This window comes from Solanum lycopersicum, chromosome 4 (genome assembly GCF_036512215.1).
Source record: "Solanum lycopersicum chromosome 4, SLM_r2.1".
Classification (NCBI taxonomy): Eukaryota; Viridiplantae; Streptophyta; class Magnoliopsida; order Solanales; family Solanaceae; genus Solanum; species Solanum lycopersicum.
In genome coordinates, this window is record NC_090803.1 from 67,189,910 (window position 1) to 67,209,260 (window position 19,351).

General features: G+C 32.8%; 1 protein-coding gene across 2 annotated transcripts; it reads left to right on the forward strand.

Moving 5' to 3' along the window:
* The first annotated feature begins 1,783 nt into the window (after window positions 1-1,783).
* On the forward strand, window positions 1,784-13,961 carry LOC101258556 (5'-3' exoribonuclease 3). 2 transcript variants are annotated; one of them, XM_004238295.5, is made up of 23 exons: window positions 1,784-2,183; window positions 3,330-3,432; window positions 3,833-3,909; window positions 3,991-4,182; window positions 4,312-4,431; window positions 4,544-4,606; window positions 4,897-5,046; window positions 5,149-5,313; window positions 6,292-6,369; window positions 6,480-6,566; window positions 7,340-7,708; window positions 7,910-8,005; window positions 8,942-9,037; window positions 9,501-9,571; window positions 9,928-10,056; window positions 10,128-10,204; window positions 10,380-10,420; window positions 10,536-10,610; window positions 10,688-10,845; window positions 11,503-11,607; window positions 11,715-11,790; window positions 12,743-12,822; window positions 12,927-13,961. In XM_004238295.5, the coding sequence occupies exons 1-23, from the start codon at window positions 1,980-1,982 to the stop codon at window positions 13,642-13,644; spliced, it is 3,330 nt and encodes a 1,109-aa protein (XP_004238343.2). In that variant the 5' UTR covers window positions 1,784-1,979; the 3' UTR covers window positions 13,645-13,961. The 2 variants fall into 2 exon arrangements, with proteins under 2 accessions (XP_004238343.2, XP_010320422.2); XM_010322120.3 differs by having other exon boundaries at window positions 1,827-2,183; window positions 3,330-3,398.
* The last annotated feature ends 5,390 nt before the right edge of the window (window positions 13,962-19,351 follow it).

Below are 19,351 nucleotides of genomic sequence, written 5' to 3' on the forward strand. Positions count from 1 at the left end.
GTTTCTTTTTTTGTATAAAGCGAGAAAAACATATATCTTCTTGCTATACACTTATAATTATGCAATATACATACATTTTAATTCGATTCAACTGTATGCAAAGCTAATTATACAATTGCAGCGAAATAGGCCAGCGAATTATACAATTTAGGCCAGCGAATTATACACTTTTATATGTATAGCGAATTATACAGTTTTTATGTTTGCTATGGAGCGCAATTATGCAAAGTTTGCTATATTATACAAATATGATTTTTTTGTTTGCTATATGTGAAAGTTGCCCAATATTAAATTAGACTGTATAAATACGACAATTCTTCTACACACTCATAACTGTAATATAACCATAATTCGATAAGCATTTATGTTTTTGTAATAAATACGTATTTAATTATTAAAACGTCAGAGTCTTATACAAACTCATAACTAGAATATAATAACCTCTTAAAATTGATACTTATATTTAACTTTATTAAAAATGATTAAAGAACAGAAACAACCCTATGTAATATGTATTCTACAGATCTCATCGAATGTAGGAAATGAACTGAAACATGATTCCTTACTAATTTTAGGATTTGTTATTTATATTATTTATTTATTCATGTTTAATTAGAATTCAGTAATTAGGTAGTTCCTAATTTTAATTTACTTTGTGTTTAGAATTATAGTTTTCTAACCCTAGTTTACTTTGATTGTTAGGATTGTGAATAAATGCTTATTACATATTTTCAACGTACGAAAATTTTAAAGTTAAATAAAGTCTTTTGCCTATCTGAATAATTTTATTTTTCAGCAAGGAGACGTTTGATAGGCTGCATTAAAAGAAATAATTCATGTATTATATGTGATATAATTTAATACTGTGTTTGGTAGGAATGTGAGCCTATATATAACTAATCCATTGATTAGTTAATACATTCTACATTGAGGTATTAGTAATCCATAGAATATAATGTCATGGGATAAGCACATAAAGATAAAAATATCCCTCAAATCTTTTAAATTTTTATTTTAATTTCTGATTTTATATTTTATACATGTACTAGTAAAATTATTTAAATAAATTAGTTTACAAATTATTTAGAGAGCTAAATATATCTAATTCAAATCAATACAAATTCAAAATGTGAGTTATTTAACATTTACTATTTAAAAGACAAATATATCACTAATTATTCGTATTTTGAACAATTTAAAAAAACTATATACATATTAAAATTATAACTTGCAATTTTTTATGCGTAAATGTATATGGTTTATTCAATTTTCCAATTGTTGACCGTCTTTATAATTTTAAAAGTAGTTGGTTTATCTTTTTTTTAAAATTTAAAATTGACATTTTATTAGTGATTAATTTATTAAGATGAAAATTATTTATCCTCAAATAATTCAAGTAGAAAATTGAAAACATGACAATAAAATTATTCTTCTCACATGTAGTTAGAATGTCATAAAAGAATTATTTTTCGATAATTATCTATCTTGATCCAGTTACATAATAATATAAAGGTATAATTGGAAAAGAAATTTTTAAAGAATTTGATTTCAAATACAAGTTGGGATTGAAAACAATGAACCAAACACTTGATAAAAGTAAACTATATATTACTAATCCCTGCACTACTAATCCATGCGTTATTCATTTTTTTACCAAACTACCGCGGAGGATATTATCATCCTAATAATTCCCTCTTAACACTTGTACTTTTATTGTACAAAAATAACCCTACGTATTCTCTCGATTTCATCTAAATAAGGGTATTATTGTCCTAAAATTTTTGTGCCCTACAAGATCTCTCTTGAATCGGAGCCCCGTCATCCTTGTTCAAATAGGGTAAATACATCTCTCCTAGGGTTAGGGTTTAGTTTCAGTTTCTAAATTACTTCTCTTTTTCTTCAATTCTCAAATTTTCAGTTTCATTGAATTGAAGGCTTGAGAAAAGTGGAATCGAAGGGGATTTGAGAATCCCATAACAATGGGAGTTCCGGCATTTTACCGATGGTTAGCTGAGAAGTATCCGATGGTTGTGGTGGATGTGGTAGAAGAAGAGGCCGTTGTTATCGAAGATGTAAGAATTCCGGTGGATACAAGCAAACCTAATCCCAACAACATCGAGTATGATAATTTGTATCTGGATATGAATGGTATCATTCATCCATGTTTTCATCCCGAAGATAGAGTGCGTACTTTTTTACTCTTGTTTTTTATTTATTTATAATCGAAATGTCGTCTCCTTTTAGCTGAATTGTGGAGCTAGTTAATGGTTTGCCGATCCCAACTAAATTGAGTATGGTCTTTTGAAATTTATGTACAATTGAGCAGAATGTGGGTTTGTTAGAGATTAAATTTTATGTATAAGCCAAGAATTTTGCTAGGTTTAAGGAACAAGAAGGAAATTTTAAGATTTTAATAAGCTTTGAGATGAGCAAAATAGCTGCTAATTGTATGTGTGATGTTTAAAAGAAGCTGTTTGTGTATATATATCTTGTGGGTGGTGGAAATTTGCATGATTGCAGTAGGTTGTGGCCACAGTAAAATTGTCGTGCTGTGAAAATTCATATAGTGGAACAAGCTTATTTGGATTGAGCCATAGATTGATAATTTGGCTAGGAAGGAATATTTTTGTTTCACTTTAAGATATGCTTATGTATTGGTGATATTTTCTGTCTAGAAAATTATATGTTGATTAAAAATGTAAAATGTAGACTTCTTGCATGCTGCTATTGTACTATCCATGTACTATCCATTTTTTCATCATGTTTCTCATTCATTTTGTAGCAATAATGTAAATAGAAAAACTTGTAGTAAGAGGATGTATCAGTTTTGGAGTTTTTGAAGATATACATGGTGTCCAAAATTAAAGCTCTCAAAGAAACAAATGGTGTCGTAAAAAAAAAGTTTGGGCACGCCTATCTTAGTTATCTACTGATTTAATGCTACATGCGTCTATTTCAAGAACAGCTTTTAGACGTACAGAAATTAATCATTTGTTTTACTATTGTACATGATGGTTTTTATTTTGTTTGAACTTAGTCTATATGCATAATTTTAGATTTCTATACTGCCTGCATAATCAATTGGTTTTGTTCCCTTTTGGGATGTTTTATCTGAACAACATTAACTTGACCTAATTTCCACCTGTCTTTCCCCGCTGTAATAAATGGGAAAATATAAAAAGAGGTGGGAAAGTTCTCTTTTGATGGCCAATTTTAAATCATATCGGATACTATTTGAGGATTCTGGACTTTAGTTTAGCTCTGTGTGTCTGTATGTTATTTCCATCTCTTCTGCATAGTCTTCTAACAAACTACACTTTTTTATGCAGCCCTCTCCTACAACATTTGAGGAGGTCTTTGAGTGCATGTTTGATTACATAGACAGGCTTTTCTCTATGGTGCGTCCTCGAAAGCTGCTATATATGGCTATTGGTGGGTAATAAGGTCGATTTGTATTTATGATGTATGGATGCTGTATTTTGGATAAAAGTGAATTACATAGCAGAAGTTGGATGACGGAAAACAAATATCATCTCAAAAGTTTGTAAATGGGGAATATAACAAAAATGGTATTGTAAAAGGGATCTAAAATGTGTGTTAATTAACTCCATTATACCGATTTCCGACTTCTTAGATCACATTCCCCCTTTTCAGATTAAGATAGTTTCTCATAGTTTAACATGCCTATACATACTTGCCAGTGCACAAATTTCCTTCTCTAATATATTGATCTCCTATTGAATAATTTGCCTGTACAGTTAATCTATGTATTTTACATAATTATAAGTTGACTGAGATTTTAGTTCTAATTATTGACTGATATATGTGGTAGATGGTGTTGCACCAAGGGCAAAAATGAATCAGCAGAGATCTAGACGTTTTAGATCAGCAAAAGATGCTGCAGATGCGGTATTGCAATTTTAAATTTCTGTAGGAATTTATTTTCAACTTCAAAGTTTTTAGGTTTTTATCTCATGGAATCACTTTTAGGCAGCTGAGGAGGAAAAGCTGCGGGAGGAATTCGAGAGAGAGGGTAGGAAGCTCCCCCCAAAGCAAGAGTCACAAGTTTTTGATTCAAATATCATCACTCCCGGAACTCAGTTCATGGCCACATTGTCAATTGCTCTTCAGTACTATGTTCATCTTAGACTGAACCATGATTCGGGATGGAAAAATGTCAAGGTATCTTTTGATGTAAATTCGTTCTGTTTATATTTTCATTGTTTGTTTTCTTTGGATACTCTTTCTTGTTTTTCCCTGTTAATGATGTTGAATTATTACCGTACTTATTATTTCAGTTACTGTTTGAAGGTTATACTTTCTGATGCAAATGTTCCTGGTGAAGGGGAGCATAAAATTATGTCCTATCTTCGACTCCAAAGAAATCTTCCTGGTTATGACCCAAATACACGCCATTGTCTCTACGGTTTGGTATGTCTTAATCTTTTAAAAATTGTTTGCAATTTGCACTCATAACTTCTTTCTGATTTCTCTTAGTTTATGTTAGATAACTTATATATCTGATTCTGGTTCCACATGACAGGATGCAGATCTAATCATGTTGGCTTTGGCTACTCACGAAGTTCACTTCTCCATACTCAGAGAGGTTTTACGCTCAACTTAATTGTGTGCTCTAGTTACACATATCAACAGTTTAGTTAGAAATGATTTTGAATAGGACACTGGAGTTTATTTATGTTCACAAGGAACCCATTCTGATTTTGGATAGAGAAGATTCTCCTTTCTTTTCCCTTGTTTTTTTTTTTAAATTCTTGATGTTGGTTGTGGTTCATCTTCACCATAACGTTTCGTCATATTTTGAATCTCTTTTTAGAAGTCTTGTGGTTTATCTTTTACTTCACATCTCATTTGACGTATCCTGCGTCTGTGTGCCAGGTTGTATTTACGCCAGGTCAGCAGGATAAGTGTTTCCTTTGTGGTCAAATGGGTCACCTAGCTGCAGATTGTGAAGGAAAGGCGAAACGGAAAGCAGGAGAATTCGATGAGAAAGGCAATGCTGAGGTTGTGGCAAAAAAACCTTTCCAGGTACATTTGAATTGAAGATGTTCTTGATGAAAGAAATACAATATATGTTATTGACAAGTAACATCTGTAATTTTCTTTACTAATCTTGTGCATCTGTTGCAGTTCCTCCACATATGGACTTTGCGGGAGTATTTAGAATTTGATATGAGAATCCCAAATCCTCCTTTTGAGATTGATTTCGAGCGGATCATCGACGACTTCATATTTATTTGTTTCTTTGTTGGAAATGATTTTCTCCCACACATGCCTACTCTTGAGATCCGCGAGGTCTGTTCTTTCTGGAATTGATTTCGCTTGTTTTCTATAGCGGTGGCTAAGTCTCTTTACTGTACTTCTGAGTGGCTAAATAAAGTAGAATACAACCAGTCATGACTCATGCTCAGATGACTTTGTCATCTTTTAATGTGATCGTTGTTTATCTAACCTGAAGAAATTGTCACTTTATATATTTTACACCTGACACTAAAAAAGAATGTATCCTATGGTGTTGTCTATCTCTTTTGTTGAGTCAATGATTTGTTACTTTTTAATCTAAACTTGGGATTTGGATTCAATGATTTTGAGGGCTAGCTTTGAGGGCAAGCTCAACTAGTCATCTTTCATAAAGTAAGAGGCCGTGACTACATTTTGGGGTAACATGATGACAGGAAACCTTTTTTCCAGCTCTAAATTGCTTACTTTGTAAAAGAGACACTTGGCAGGGTCTTGCTCAATTTCTTTTTGTGAAATAGGAATAGATGACATGAACTGTTATTTATAACATGTGTGGGTAACTGATTTGTAAGAAAGGAACCTTTGTTAACTTTATCACTTAGATGAAAAGCTAGCTTATTAGAACTTATGTATTAAATAGTGCTACATGCCTCTAGGAGACGAAAAACCCGTTGTTTGCTCTGGCAATCCCCTTGCCTATGGAAAGGGGGTATGAGTGAGAGAGAACAGAAGAACTGATGGATAAGAAAGAACAAGTAAAGAGTAAACTGGAGGTTTTAACTAGCCAACTTGGAAAAGTCTTTTCTCCCATGGCTGGCGACTGAGTGAAAACCTTCCTTTCTATGTTTTCCTCTTTCAGCTATAAAACACGAACTTATAAATTTTCTAGATATTTTGTTTTCAAGAATCTGTTACCGGCATCCAGTAATGAAGTCTTTGTCTCATAAGAATCCCCTTACAATTGTCTTGTTTTGAGAAGGTTGTACTATGACTTCTTCATATATGTAATTTTGATTGTATTGTCCTGTTCAGGGAGCAATAAACTTGTTACTGGCTGTCTATAAGAAGGAGTTTAGATCAATGGAAGGTTATTTAACTGATGGTAGCCAGGTATTTGGTTGTTTTCCATAAGCCGATAGATTTAAATATTTTATGTTTTCCTAGTAATTTTTAGAACTTTTACTGGTATCGATGAATTGATTCCTTTACTACTTTTCCAGCCAAATCTTAGCAGAGTAGAACATTTCATTCAGGCCGTGGGATCATATGAAGATAAGATATTTCAGAAAAGAGCGCGGTTACATCAGGTCTGCTCTTGTCTGACCAATTCCTTGCATTTTCTTTTGGAATTTAACAAAAGGAACCTTTCGGTATTGCTTTCTGTGTAGTTGCAGATCTTTGTCTTTTGATTGTAAACTTGAGTAGTATCTTAACATGTAAAACTTTTCTTGCTGCTCTGTCCTGTCTTCATACATCAGTTGAAATTGATAAAGAGAATAGTGCAAAAAATTTGGGAAGGGACTGGAATTGTTTGATGATTCTTGATGTGTGAAAAAACTTAATCTTTGTCTTTTGATTGTAAACTTGAGTAGCATCTTAACATGTAAAGCTTTTCATGCTGCTCTGTCCTATCTTCACCCATCAGTTGAAATTGATAAAGGGAACAGAGCAAAAAAAGTGGGGAAGGGACTGGAATTATTTGATAATTCTTAATTGTGAAAAACCTTAATAGCAGTGTTAGTGGCACTAATTTAACTTCAAAATTTTTGTGGTGAATTTAGTGAAGATTTTTTTTATGTTTGACTTTTGCTACTACTTTCAACACAATTGCCTTTGTTTGAAGTGTTATTCTGCAATTAAACTTTTCTATTCTATTCTAATGCAAAATCTTCTTTGAGATGAGGCTTTCAATATTTCTTGTTATCAAGATCTTTAAAGTGTCCTTTCTTGAATCTAGGACTCTGTCCGTTTGATTGCTTACTAGTTACATTATATATTAAAAATAGGTAATTTTGAGTATGGGCCTTCTATTGCATGTAAATGGGCAGACATTTCACTTTTATGTTTTAATTTTTTCCAGAGACAATCTGAGAGAATTAAGCGTGAAAAGGCCCAGTTAAAAAGAGGAGATGATTCTGCTCCTCGAGCCGAACCTGAATCTTTGGTTCCAGTTGCTCGGTTCAGTGGTTCTCGGCTTGCTTCAGGTCCTTCTCCTTCTCCCTATCAACAAGGGGCAACTGCAAGACGTCCTCAACAAGGAGGAACTGTAAGACGTCCCCAACTTCAGCAAGGCACATCAAGTCTTTCCGTCCTCGACTTTCCGAATGAATACTATGAGCCTGTTGATGATACAAGATCTATTTTTCGCACCAAAAAAGCTGCACGTTTGAGTTCTGATGCCACGATAGGAGCTGCAATTGTTGAAGCTGAGGATAGCCTCGAAACTGAAGTATGTTTTCCTCCTTAGTTAGGGGCATGTATATGTGATTCTTACTAAGCTGTGTCTGATGTACTTAGCTTTGTTTAGGTCTCTTGTAGGAGTGGATAGTGTTATCTTACCTTCGCCCTTTATTTGCTGCATGCATTACTTTCATTCCCTTTAAGCATTTCTGAATGCCATCTAACACAATTTTTTGGTTTGTGACATCAGGTGTTAGAAAACAAAGAAGAACTGAAAACAAAGCTCAACAAGTTGATCCGTGAGAAGAATGATGTTTTTAATTCAGAGAATGCCGAGGAAGACAAGGTGTGTAAACAACATATTCCTATAAGCTTTTACAAACTCTTAAGGTCAGGTTGCTAGCGGAAGGGCTTCATGTGATCCAAGAGATCAGGAAAAGAAATTTTGAGTTGATAATTTATAACTTCTGAGGTGTAACTGAAAATCTATAGTTTTGATTTCACGAGATCTATGTTACTCATTTTGCCGTTCTTATCTGGAATGATCAAGTAAACCTACATCAAACTAACATAGCATGGGAGGGATTGCAGAGATCCATGAGTTAAAGCTTTCTGGTCATGTTTTACAAGTCCATTAATGAAATTTTCAGTCAAGCCTATACCACTTGTCTAATTCTTAACTACAATATACAACTCAGATAGTGATGCATGTATCAGCATGATGTGCTTTCAAGTTTGTCTGGAAGTTGATTTGCAGAAAAAGCCTTTGGAGTCATTTAAGTGTATAAAATGGTTTAAATGGCTGTTGGTGAATTTTCGATAAATGCAAAATTTACTAGCTATACATATTTACATAGAATAGACTACATGATTGTAACCACTTCTCTTATATTAATTTTAAAATAACTGTTGGTGAAATACTCATGAGATCTTGATGATTATCAAGAGTATATTCAAATAGATGTGATCCACCCGAAGTACTTGAGATTGTGATCATGGAATGCTCGGAGGCATTTTAACGGTTATTAAAATATAAGCCCATGCCATATCATGTACTCTCTGCATCTTCTTGATGCCTTTTATTGAATCTAGTTTATTAGGAAAAAAACCCAGTGCTAATCGACAACTTAGTAAGGCTGGTGTGTTTTTTTGGATCTAACATCTTTGGCATCTTATAATTGTTAATACTTTTTAAAAACCGAAAGTAGAAGTCAATTTATGCAACTTTTGTTGTTGCCTTTTACATATTTATGCTGGATTGTGATCTGATTTGTCTCTACAGATCAAACTGGGAGTGCCAGGATGGAAAGAAAGGTATTATGAGGAAAAATTTTCTGCAAAGACACCTGAGGAGATGGAAGAAGTACGAAAGGACATTGTAAGTTATCTAAACTTGAGTAGCATCACTATTGATGAAGGGTAAACTTTTAGGTGGTTGGGATTTTACAACTCGGCATCTTGGAATAGATAATTTGTCGCATCTAAGTTAAAACACAGTTTATCTGTGGTTCAAAATACTTTTAGCTGTCGGAATACACGATTCTTTTGAGCTATTTTTCCATGTGAGAGGTGCACTCTGGTGGCTTTTGTAGTAATGGATAGGTCTATAATAGATCAATGCCTGGGAGGTTTTCTAGATGCCACAATGTTACATTCAAACTCATTAATGATAGCCGACCTAAATCAACTGCACACTTCAGCTGTTGAGGATAAAATCCAGATGGATTGTTTTTCGATGAATTTTATCAGTCTTAGGCAATTGTGCAAGGTTTAGTTTTCTGTATGCATCTGCATCCATATGAAGGTGATTTCAATCTCGTATATGGTTTTTATCTTATTAGGTCTTGAAATACACAGAAGGGTTGTGCTGGGTTATGCACTATTATTACGAAGGTGTTTGTTCCTGGCAGTGGTAAGTTCCCCCTTTGTGATACTGGAGTTTTTCGTGCATCAGTGCATGCATGTGGATCTATGATATGACATGAATGATGTTCTAAATAACATGACCGTGCGTAGGTCTTTGACTTATATTCAAGTCTGTCCACATTTGTGCTCGCACAAATCTATTTGTTTATTTTAATTTTTTTTTTTTTTTATAGTTTTATCGGTTACTTAACATGCTATCTTTTATTCTTCTTTTCCTTGAAAAACTGGAACATTCGTTGTGCTAGAAACAAAAAATGATGTGGAGATTTAATAAGATCAAATGTGTTGTGCAAAACAATAGTTGTGTTTTTGATTTCACTGCTTCAAGTTTTTCCTCTGCAGGTTTTATCCTTATCATTATGCTCCTTTTGCTTCTGACCTCAAGGGTCTTGGGGAGTTGAATATTACCTTTGAACTAGGTTCTCCATTCAAACCATTCAATCAGCTGTTGGGAGTTTTTCCTGCTGCCAGGTTTATACCTCACTTTTGTATATTTCATACTAGATGTCTTGCTGGAGGGTGCTGACTAGGTTTATATGCAGTTCACATGCTCTTCCTGAACAGTATAGGCAATTGATGACAGACCCAAACTCTCCAATTAGCGACTTCTATCCTTCTGGTATGACATCATGTTTCTCATTTTGACAAGTTACTTATTGTAGATCTGTTAAATTACTTTATAATACAGGATAACTCGTATGCCATCTGCCAGTATTGTATCTTGCTTAGAGTTCTTTCCCACTAAATGAATATCTCAGACCTTAAAATATATCATGCCTTAATGTTGTTGACAGATTTTGAGGTGGACATGAATGGGAAGCGCTTTTCATGGCAGGTACTTGTTAAATTAATATTTTTAAGAACAGTATTCTCATATCTTTGTACCGGCATCAGTTACCTTTATAAAAAACAAAAATTATCTTTGTGCTTACTTCTTTCTTAATGTGAAGGGCATTGCCAAACTACCTTTCATTGATGAAGCCCGGCTCCTTGCAGAGGTTGCAAAAGTTGAACATACCCTGACGGTATAATGTCGTCACTTCTGAATTGAGTTGAACTATCTTAGTGCATCCATTTTACTAATCTAGTCATTTTCTTGCAGGAGGAAGAAGCACGAAGAAATTGTGTGATGAATGATATGCTTTTTGTGTCATTATCTCACCCTTTGTCTCCATACATTTTTTCTCTTGATGATCGCTGTAAGCAGCTTACAGACGACGAACGCGTTGAAGTGAAGGAGCGCTTGGACCCAAAAGCAAGGTTTGTTTTGCTATATGACCTATGTGACTCCAGCCGGACCCCTTCAATTGTGTTTTGAAGTCGTAATCTTCTGTCTGAATTGGGTTCTCTTTTCCTCTTTCTGCATGATTCTTCTGTATTTAGTCTCTTTTTTTTTGGCATACTAAATCTGTATTACTGTTGTCTATTGTGATAAAACCTAGTTTGAATCTCAATCATCAAAGTCCTGGGTGGACTCTTCTATTTTTTTCCCTAATGGTGCATGCAATGCTGGAATGTATGTCAACATTTCCCTTTGCTTAGGAGATCCTTGTCCTCCAATTTTTAGCCTTTGCTTATGTATTTTTCTGCATACTAAATCTCCACACTATTGGTCTATCGTGATAAAAGAAACTAGCTTGAGTCTCAATCGTCAAAGTTCTAGGTGCACTCTTCTGATTTTTTTTCTAGCGCGGTGCATGCAGTGGTAGGATGATGAATGGCTTTATATCCCTTTGTTTGGGAGATCCTTGTCCTCTAATTTTAGCCTTTCTTGTCTCTATCTGAGCTTGGTCTTTGTGTTTCCTTTTTCTATATGATTTTTCGGTTTTTTAGATGGCTCTTGTGATGAAAACCTAGCTATCTCAATCACCAAAGTCCTAGGTGGACTCTTCTGATTTTTTTCCTAATGGTATGCAGTGGTGGCATGAATGGCTACATATCCCTTTGCATTGGAGATCCTTGTCCTCCAATTTTTAGAGCTCCTATGGATGGGTTGGAAGATATTATGGACAATCAAGTCATGTAAGAAACCTAGCTTTTCACTGAGCATCTGTGTACCAATTGATGGTACTGACAAATGATAATATTTGTACAATTTCTGATCAGCTTTGTGGCTCTTGCATTTTCAGATGTGCAATATACAAACTTCCTGATGCCCATAAGCACATCACACGACCACCTAAAGGGGTTATTTTTCCAAAGAAGGTAATTTATCTGAGAGATCCACGCTTTGTCCTTTTATTTTGGGGGGAGGGTAAGGTGGAAGACCATACCATGTTCTTGACTAGAAGGATATCCTAAGATTTTCTTTGTGAATGCTTCCTTTGTCCTAGATATTTTTTCTCCTGGTTAAGTATTTCAACAACCAAACCAGGTATTGGTCAAACCACTTTTCTGATATATTACATAATCTCCAAATTTCTAACCATTTGCTTGATAATACATATCTTATCTTGAAAATTGCTTTGACCAAAACATATTTTGATCGTTGAAAACTCAATTCTTGAATAAATATGGGTGGAAGCAGTTCGTGAGAGTAATTGCTGAAGCAAATTTTAATAATTGACTGGTAGCCAAAGATGCATATTGTTTTATTTTCTTAAAAATAAATTTATTCATTATACAAGTGTGATTAAATAAACCTAATAAGCAGCTTGCCCGAGTCCTTTTCCCAACTGTTAAAAGTTAAATCAGGCTTTGAGCAAACAAAACAGTTTAGGTACTCCACAATTTCTCCTTCTCAGCATTGCTCCTTTCCTTTGCTATTGAGGTTCCTTCAAAACCATTGCCTCAAAGAGCCCTGTCCCCCACAAATTCTCGCCTCTTCTTTCCACTTTCACATGTTAAGAGAGAATGGTCTTGTAGGTTCATTGATCAAGGTTTGACAGAACTTAGGAACTTCCTGAAATTGAAGATACATATCATTAATTGACATGTATAGTTGAAATTTGTTAGAATTTTGGACTTTGAAGCTGAGACCCCTACTAGGCTATATAGATGTAGTTCCTGGAGGGGTGATGCTCGCTTAAAAAGGAGAGAGGAGGGGTTCAAGTACCTTGTGTTTTTTTTATATATGCTTGACCTGTATATAACAGAAAAAACCTGCATAGTTTTAGTTTCTTTTTTTCCTCACTAATGCTGCATCATTACTATGCAGATGGTGACATTCAGTGATATAAAACCTGATCCAGTGTTGTGGCATGAGGATTCTGGGAGGAAACCTTGGGAAAATGGAAGGTTTGTTGTGATATGTTGGTTGGATGGAGATGTCTAATGATGCCAAGTTGTTAGTATGTCTATATTGTCCATTAAATTTCATGTAGCTGTGTACTTCATTTCAGGAACCACCACCCTGGCGGAAACTCTGGTCGTCACCTTGGAGAGGCAGCACACAGGCTGGTTTCTAATAGTTTGCAGATTAGGAGTGGCCGTGGGGATAATTTACATGCTCAACCAGGACCATATCCTTCTGGTCCTTTTCCTTCCTCTCAAGGATACAATGGTCAGGGACATGTTCGCCCTAATTTTGATTATTCTGCTCGAGATGACACAGCTGCTGCGCCTTATCAGTATGATCAGAGTTACCACCCTGCTTATATCCCAGCTGCAGTTGATCCATATAGTAGGGCTCCTCCTCTGTATGAGATGGGTGGCCAACCTGCCCCTCCTAGCAGGGATTATCACAGACATGGACATCAAGCCGCTGTGACGCAGCAAAATGTCGGATATAGTTATTCTTCTCATACCAATCGTCAGCAGCATGTTAGCCAATCACCAGTACCACCGATTGATCATTTTCACCAGCAGAGTAGATACAGTAGTTACCCCAATTATCATGAACCTTATGAGCCAGGAAGCTATCACCCACCTTATGAGCCAGTAAGCTATCACCCACCTTATGAGCCAGGACCCTATAACCCACAGGATGGTGGATGGGCTCCGCAAGTAAACCAAAATGCTGGTCGGGGTTATGGCAACCCACGTCCCTCCAGCAATCACTTCTCGGCTTTAGGAAGAAGAAACGATAGAGGGCCACCATCTTCAGGCTATCGCCGTTAGAGGTATCATCATTTTTGCAAGTGATGAAGTGTTGTTTCTGACTTAATACAGAAAAAAGAATAGAAGAGCTGGTAGCGTACAAACAGATATTGCTGGCTGATATGTAAGTTCAGGCGACTTTACAGTAATGTTGTACAATGTAGGTATCTTGCATAGCGTTTTACCCGCATTCTTTCTCTTCCTTTCGTTATTATGATATAGTTGAGCTTCTTTTAATTGATTGAAAAATGTTGGATGAATAAGATTATGCATTTTTCTCATAAGCTATGAGCTTTGTTTGTAACATCTTTTTTGCTTATTGAGAAAAACTTTTAGCGTATGATTTCTCTTCTGTGCATTTCATTCACGGTGTGCCTATTTGGTTGTTGGTAGATTTTAATGATGTATATTTTTAGAATTGTGGTAAGAATGAACTTTATTACAAGTATTCACAATGTTCCATTACAATTTGAAATTCCATCCTCCTCGTTTAGACGAAGATAGTGGAGAGACAAGATGCGGGAAGTGAGACAGAGGAGCACAAAGCAAATGCTTTGGTGTGTAGGTGATAGATTTGAGGAGAAAGGTGATTAGGTACGACACATTTGTAACTCATCGAAGATATGACCACAAATGCTTTGGTGTGTAGATGATAGATTTGAGGAGAAAGGTGATTAGGTACGACACATTTGTAACTCATCGAAGATATGACCCTAGAGAGGTATTTGGCCATATGTACAAATGCTCCTCATTATGGGAGGTGTTGGGCTTTAGATACCTTGATGTGATCCAATAGATTATTATGCCTCTATTCAAGTGAAGTCTTCCCTATCTTATGGGCCATTAGATAAGATATAAGGTCCTAAATATGATATTAGTTTATTTGTGCCCCAAACTCTAGATTAGTCGGGTCAATATGGTTCGATGGAAAAAACATGAAGAGGTCTACGATGTCTGGATTCAATCCAACTTGTATCGGTTATGATACAAATTGTAACTCTTGGAAGCAAAAGAACCACTTTGATCTAATTTTACTCGTATATTAATTTGAATGCATGCATGATCTTATTTTTACTTTAGAGAGGTAGGAAAGTTGTTTTTGATCGATTATTCCCTCGAGATAACATCCAAACATTGTTATCTCTCGATGGAAAAGACTTTCATTGATAAACATTTCTAGCTAGGCATGTACAACCTTATCCCATTACTATTTATCTTTGAAGGAAGAAAGTTTGAAGAAAAGGCAACCAAGGATGAGCCATGTGAAGAGGTTTTATTAAATAATTGAAGTACAGTCAAAGGATATCGAAAGAATGTACCACTATCTATTTTGAATTTGTGTGTGTTTTATAATATACTTTGTTCGATTCATTTTTATCGATTCACTATTTCAAAATAAATTTTCATTTTACTTGTTACTTTTAATAAATTATGAAAAAACTCTACTTATTTTCCGAATCATCAATTAATAAGTGTAGTATCATAACATAATCATGTCAATTATTGTTTTCTTAATGGACAACATGTCAAGTTTTAACATAACAAGTAAAAGTGAACGAAACTAGATATACTTTAAGGGATATCGATCGACAATACCTCTTCATCACGATTCTACTTTTTTATATTTTAACACTTATTAATCAAAATTCTGACTCCGTAACTGATGAATTAGTAAAATTTTTGTTTGAGAGTGTTTGTGGACCTATGTACCCACGCGTGTGCATTGTAATCACAGCTTATATTGGTCGGATGGTTGGGATATTTGAAGGGTCCTTTTTATTATTTTATCTATATGTATATATATCCATTTTTCAACAAACTTCAACGTGTTGTAGGCCTACTCAACTTTATTACTTTGGAAATCAAACTCAACAATTTGACTTACTAAAATATAAGACTCTCACAAGTGGTATCTATACTACCATATTGTTTATTCCATAAAAAAAAAATTGAGATTTATGTATGTATTCTTTGACTTATATCCGTTGTTATATCAGAATAAATGGTTTCACACTGACTCTCGTCATTCTCTGGCATTGAGACAGGACCACTAGGAAAATGACATTGATTATAAGTATCGTATTACGACTAGTGGTCCAGATATGAAGTGGGGGCGAAGGGTTGCAAAATTCGATTTTTATTATACAAGTCCTTCTGGCCACTCTTTTTTTTCTCTAGTTTGTGCTCTCCCAACCCAAGAGAAAAGCTAGCAAAATAAATATAGATAATAAATTTTAAACTCGATAAATAAATTTATTTTACGATAGAATTTCAAATTCGAACCAATTATAGTCAAACTAATCTTTGAAATCATTTCTCACTTTGGATAGTTGACACATAAGTGGGAAATAAATGAACCTCTCATAAATTATAATATACATTCCCACAGCTGTGGAGAGACACTTGCCTATTATCTTCCTCTAAGCTTCTCATAGAAAATTAATATTCCTTTCTTTACTTAATATATTTTATGTCATAACCAAAATAAAAAGTAATATGCACTAAAAATAGTACTCTTTCGATTTTAAAATAAGTTTTGTTTTAGCTTATTTTACGCTCATTATAAAAAGTAATAATTTACTAACTTATTCTTATTTTAAAGATGTTTCTTCAGAATTGAGTATTATTAAAAAAATAGTTCTTGTCCTTTTTATCTTGAATTTCTATATTTATAATTAGTTTGAGATAATTTTTTATACTTAAAAACATTTATTTAAAGACGGAAGAAATACTGATTAATAATAAATTAGTATAAAAAGGTTCAAGATCTTATCCATCTATCATATATCATAGCCTTTATATCTAATGGAGATACCATTCATATTCGTCATTCTTTCATCATTATTATCAAATCTATATGTATATATATACACTATATTTTATATGCAAAAATATAGTTATCCATGTCTTTTGTATTGAATATTATTTACAAGAATTTATCTAAAATATAGTAAAAAAATTGTATTTTTTTTCTGCGTAAGGTCCATTCGAGGGAAGTCCTCTTTATTAGAAATTTTTCATATCAGAGTTAGAAATCAAAACTCTAATCAACAGAGGAGTAATCTCATCCGCTGCAATATATCCGTTGATGATAAAGCAAAAAAAATTTAAATCCGTCTCTAATTTTCAAATTAAATCAATAGTTTACGATTTTTTTTAATTACTATCATATATATAGATTAACTAAACTCTATAATCCTATCTTATTGTCGGTATAATTATTTAAAATTAATGAACATTAGTCAAAAGTTAGTATAAAGGGAAGCACGACAGGCAAGGTTTTCTATATGTCACCCAGCATCAAGCAAATCTTTAATTAATTATTTTATTAATAATTTAAAGATAAATGAAGTATTAAAATATAATCTTCATTTTAAGTACATAATAATAATTTATTAATGAAACACTTTATAATCCACCATGCAGTCATTGGTGACGCATTATCAACTTTGACATTTTATATATAACCAATAATTTTATTTGTTAAATTTTGTATTAATGCATCTAATTAAATATTTCCCCCATAAGTTTTATTCTGGGCTATGAGTATTTTTTATTTGAAAAAAAAAAGTGATATTCGATCGAATTTATTAAAAGACCTTTGGTATTAGTTAATATACAAATTGCCCATTTTACAATAGTTTAAAATCTTTAATTATGGACTTTGATTCACTTATATAAAGTAAATAAATAGTGTGGGGTGGATTGAAAAAATAATTATTACGTTTCAATTTTAAGTTACTACATAATATGCTGAATTATATTAAATTCAGATCTATTTTGTAAAACTACACTGAATTGAATATGTTATGTTAGATTATTTTTTTAAATATAAAAAGGTTAAATATTAGCTTCCACATTAATCCATAACTGCTCCTACTTAATCTTTATAAAAAAAAAAAAAACGTTTTAAGTAATAATTTTGGTGTTTTAATATATATGGTGCTTGGTAGATGCACTTCAATTTTTATTTTTTTTTAAAAATCAGTTTCTAATAAAAAGTGAACTTACACATGGATCTTCATTTACTAAGTCATATAATTCGGCGATCTTTGTATTTTATAATTTATTAAATACTTTGGCTTAATCCAATTGTGCATTTATAATGGACTTGGTCTGAATCTGACTAATTTAATCTTAAATAATATCATAACTTATGACATCTAATTAGTAGTAAAATCTGCTGAGGATGTAATATATGCAAATTTTATTTTTATTTGTATAGAATAAGAAAGTTATTTTTAATGAATCGTCAGCTAAAAAAAAAGTGAAATCAAAATATGATCGCAAATATAAAAAAATTAGATATATTAGAAAAAAAGATAATAAATCCAAATGTATGATTCATTTGTGGTTAGGTTCTTCATTCTTCTACCTAATTCCAATCCATAAAAATAATAATACAAGAATTAATTCCACTTTTGTGTTTAAAGGGATGTGTAATGTGTTCTATTGCTAACCACATCATCAACATAGAATAAAATTATATTAATTAGTCAAATTACTTGATGCAAAAGGGAGTGATATTAGATATAGATATATACATACACAAAACACGACATTAATAAAGAACAAAATTAAAAAAGTATTATCAATAATTATCAACCAACTTTTAATTTCAAATCATATTGTTGGTTATTCAAAACATTGATTGATTGCTATATTTGTCACAATTAATCAAATTCAATGTCCATTTCGATAAACATATCTCACAGTTTTATTCCACTATTCAGCACAAAAGAATGTGTACCTTGTAAGGTATATGTACTATATTTTATGATTTCGCTTCAATATGATATTTCTCCTAAAATGTATCAGATATACTTTATTTAAAAAAAAATTCGACAATCTAAAAGTCTGTTAATTCATCATCGATCTACCCTCCTCACGAACCACAATTTTAATTAATGGAAGTAATAATATTATAGCTTGGTGTGTACGTGCCTCTTTTCTTGCAACCAACAATCGTCATTCTTATGTAACACGAGAAAGTGAATTATTCATATTTATAATCATTATACTAACAAATATAGGTTGAACAAATTAATTATTTTGCTAATTGATTGATTGATTGTGTATTAATTAATTTTGTTGTTTTAGTGATGTACGTGACAAAATCAATTTTTTCTATATATAATTAGTAGAAATGTAGGGAGCTAGCAATAAAACACTTCATTTTATTTCTAATAGTAATCGAACTTAAGTATGATTTATACAAATATATATCCAAAACAGATCGATAGAATCTTTCCCTAGAATATATTACTTCATTACTAATATAATATGATATACTCAGATATAATATCTTTTATTATAATCGTTTAAATAAATATGAGAAAATGCAAAACATGTCACATTCAATTATTAGAATTAGGTTCTTTCCATACCTATTTCTTCTGATTTTGTCGAATCAAATTCATGATACGTATTGTCTGCTTTGATTCAATTGACATTAATTGAAGTGCTTTTACTCGTTAGAATGATTATGTATGTCAATGCAATCACACATTATGTTTATTAAGTTAAAGTTTTTTTATTCATTATGTGTTTGATGCTATCTTAAATTTGATTAATTTAAATCCATATAAAAAAACTCGAATACAAAATACTCCTGACAAAAACATGATTATTATTTTGAAGAGACTACCAAAAAGTAAGAGTAATAGTGAATTATCATTTTCAAAATTGAATTATTAGTTGATACATCGCTATATACGAAGTGGAAAAG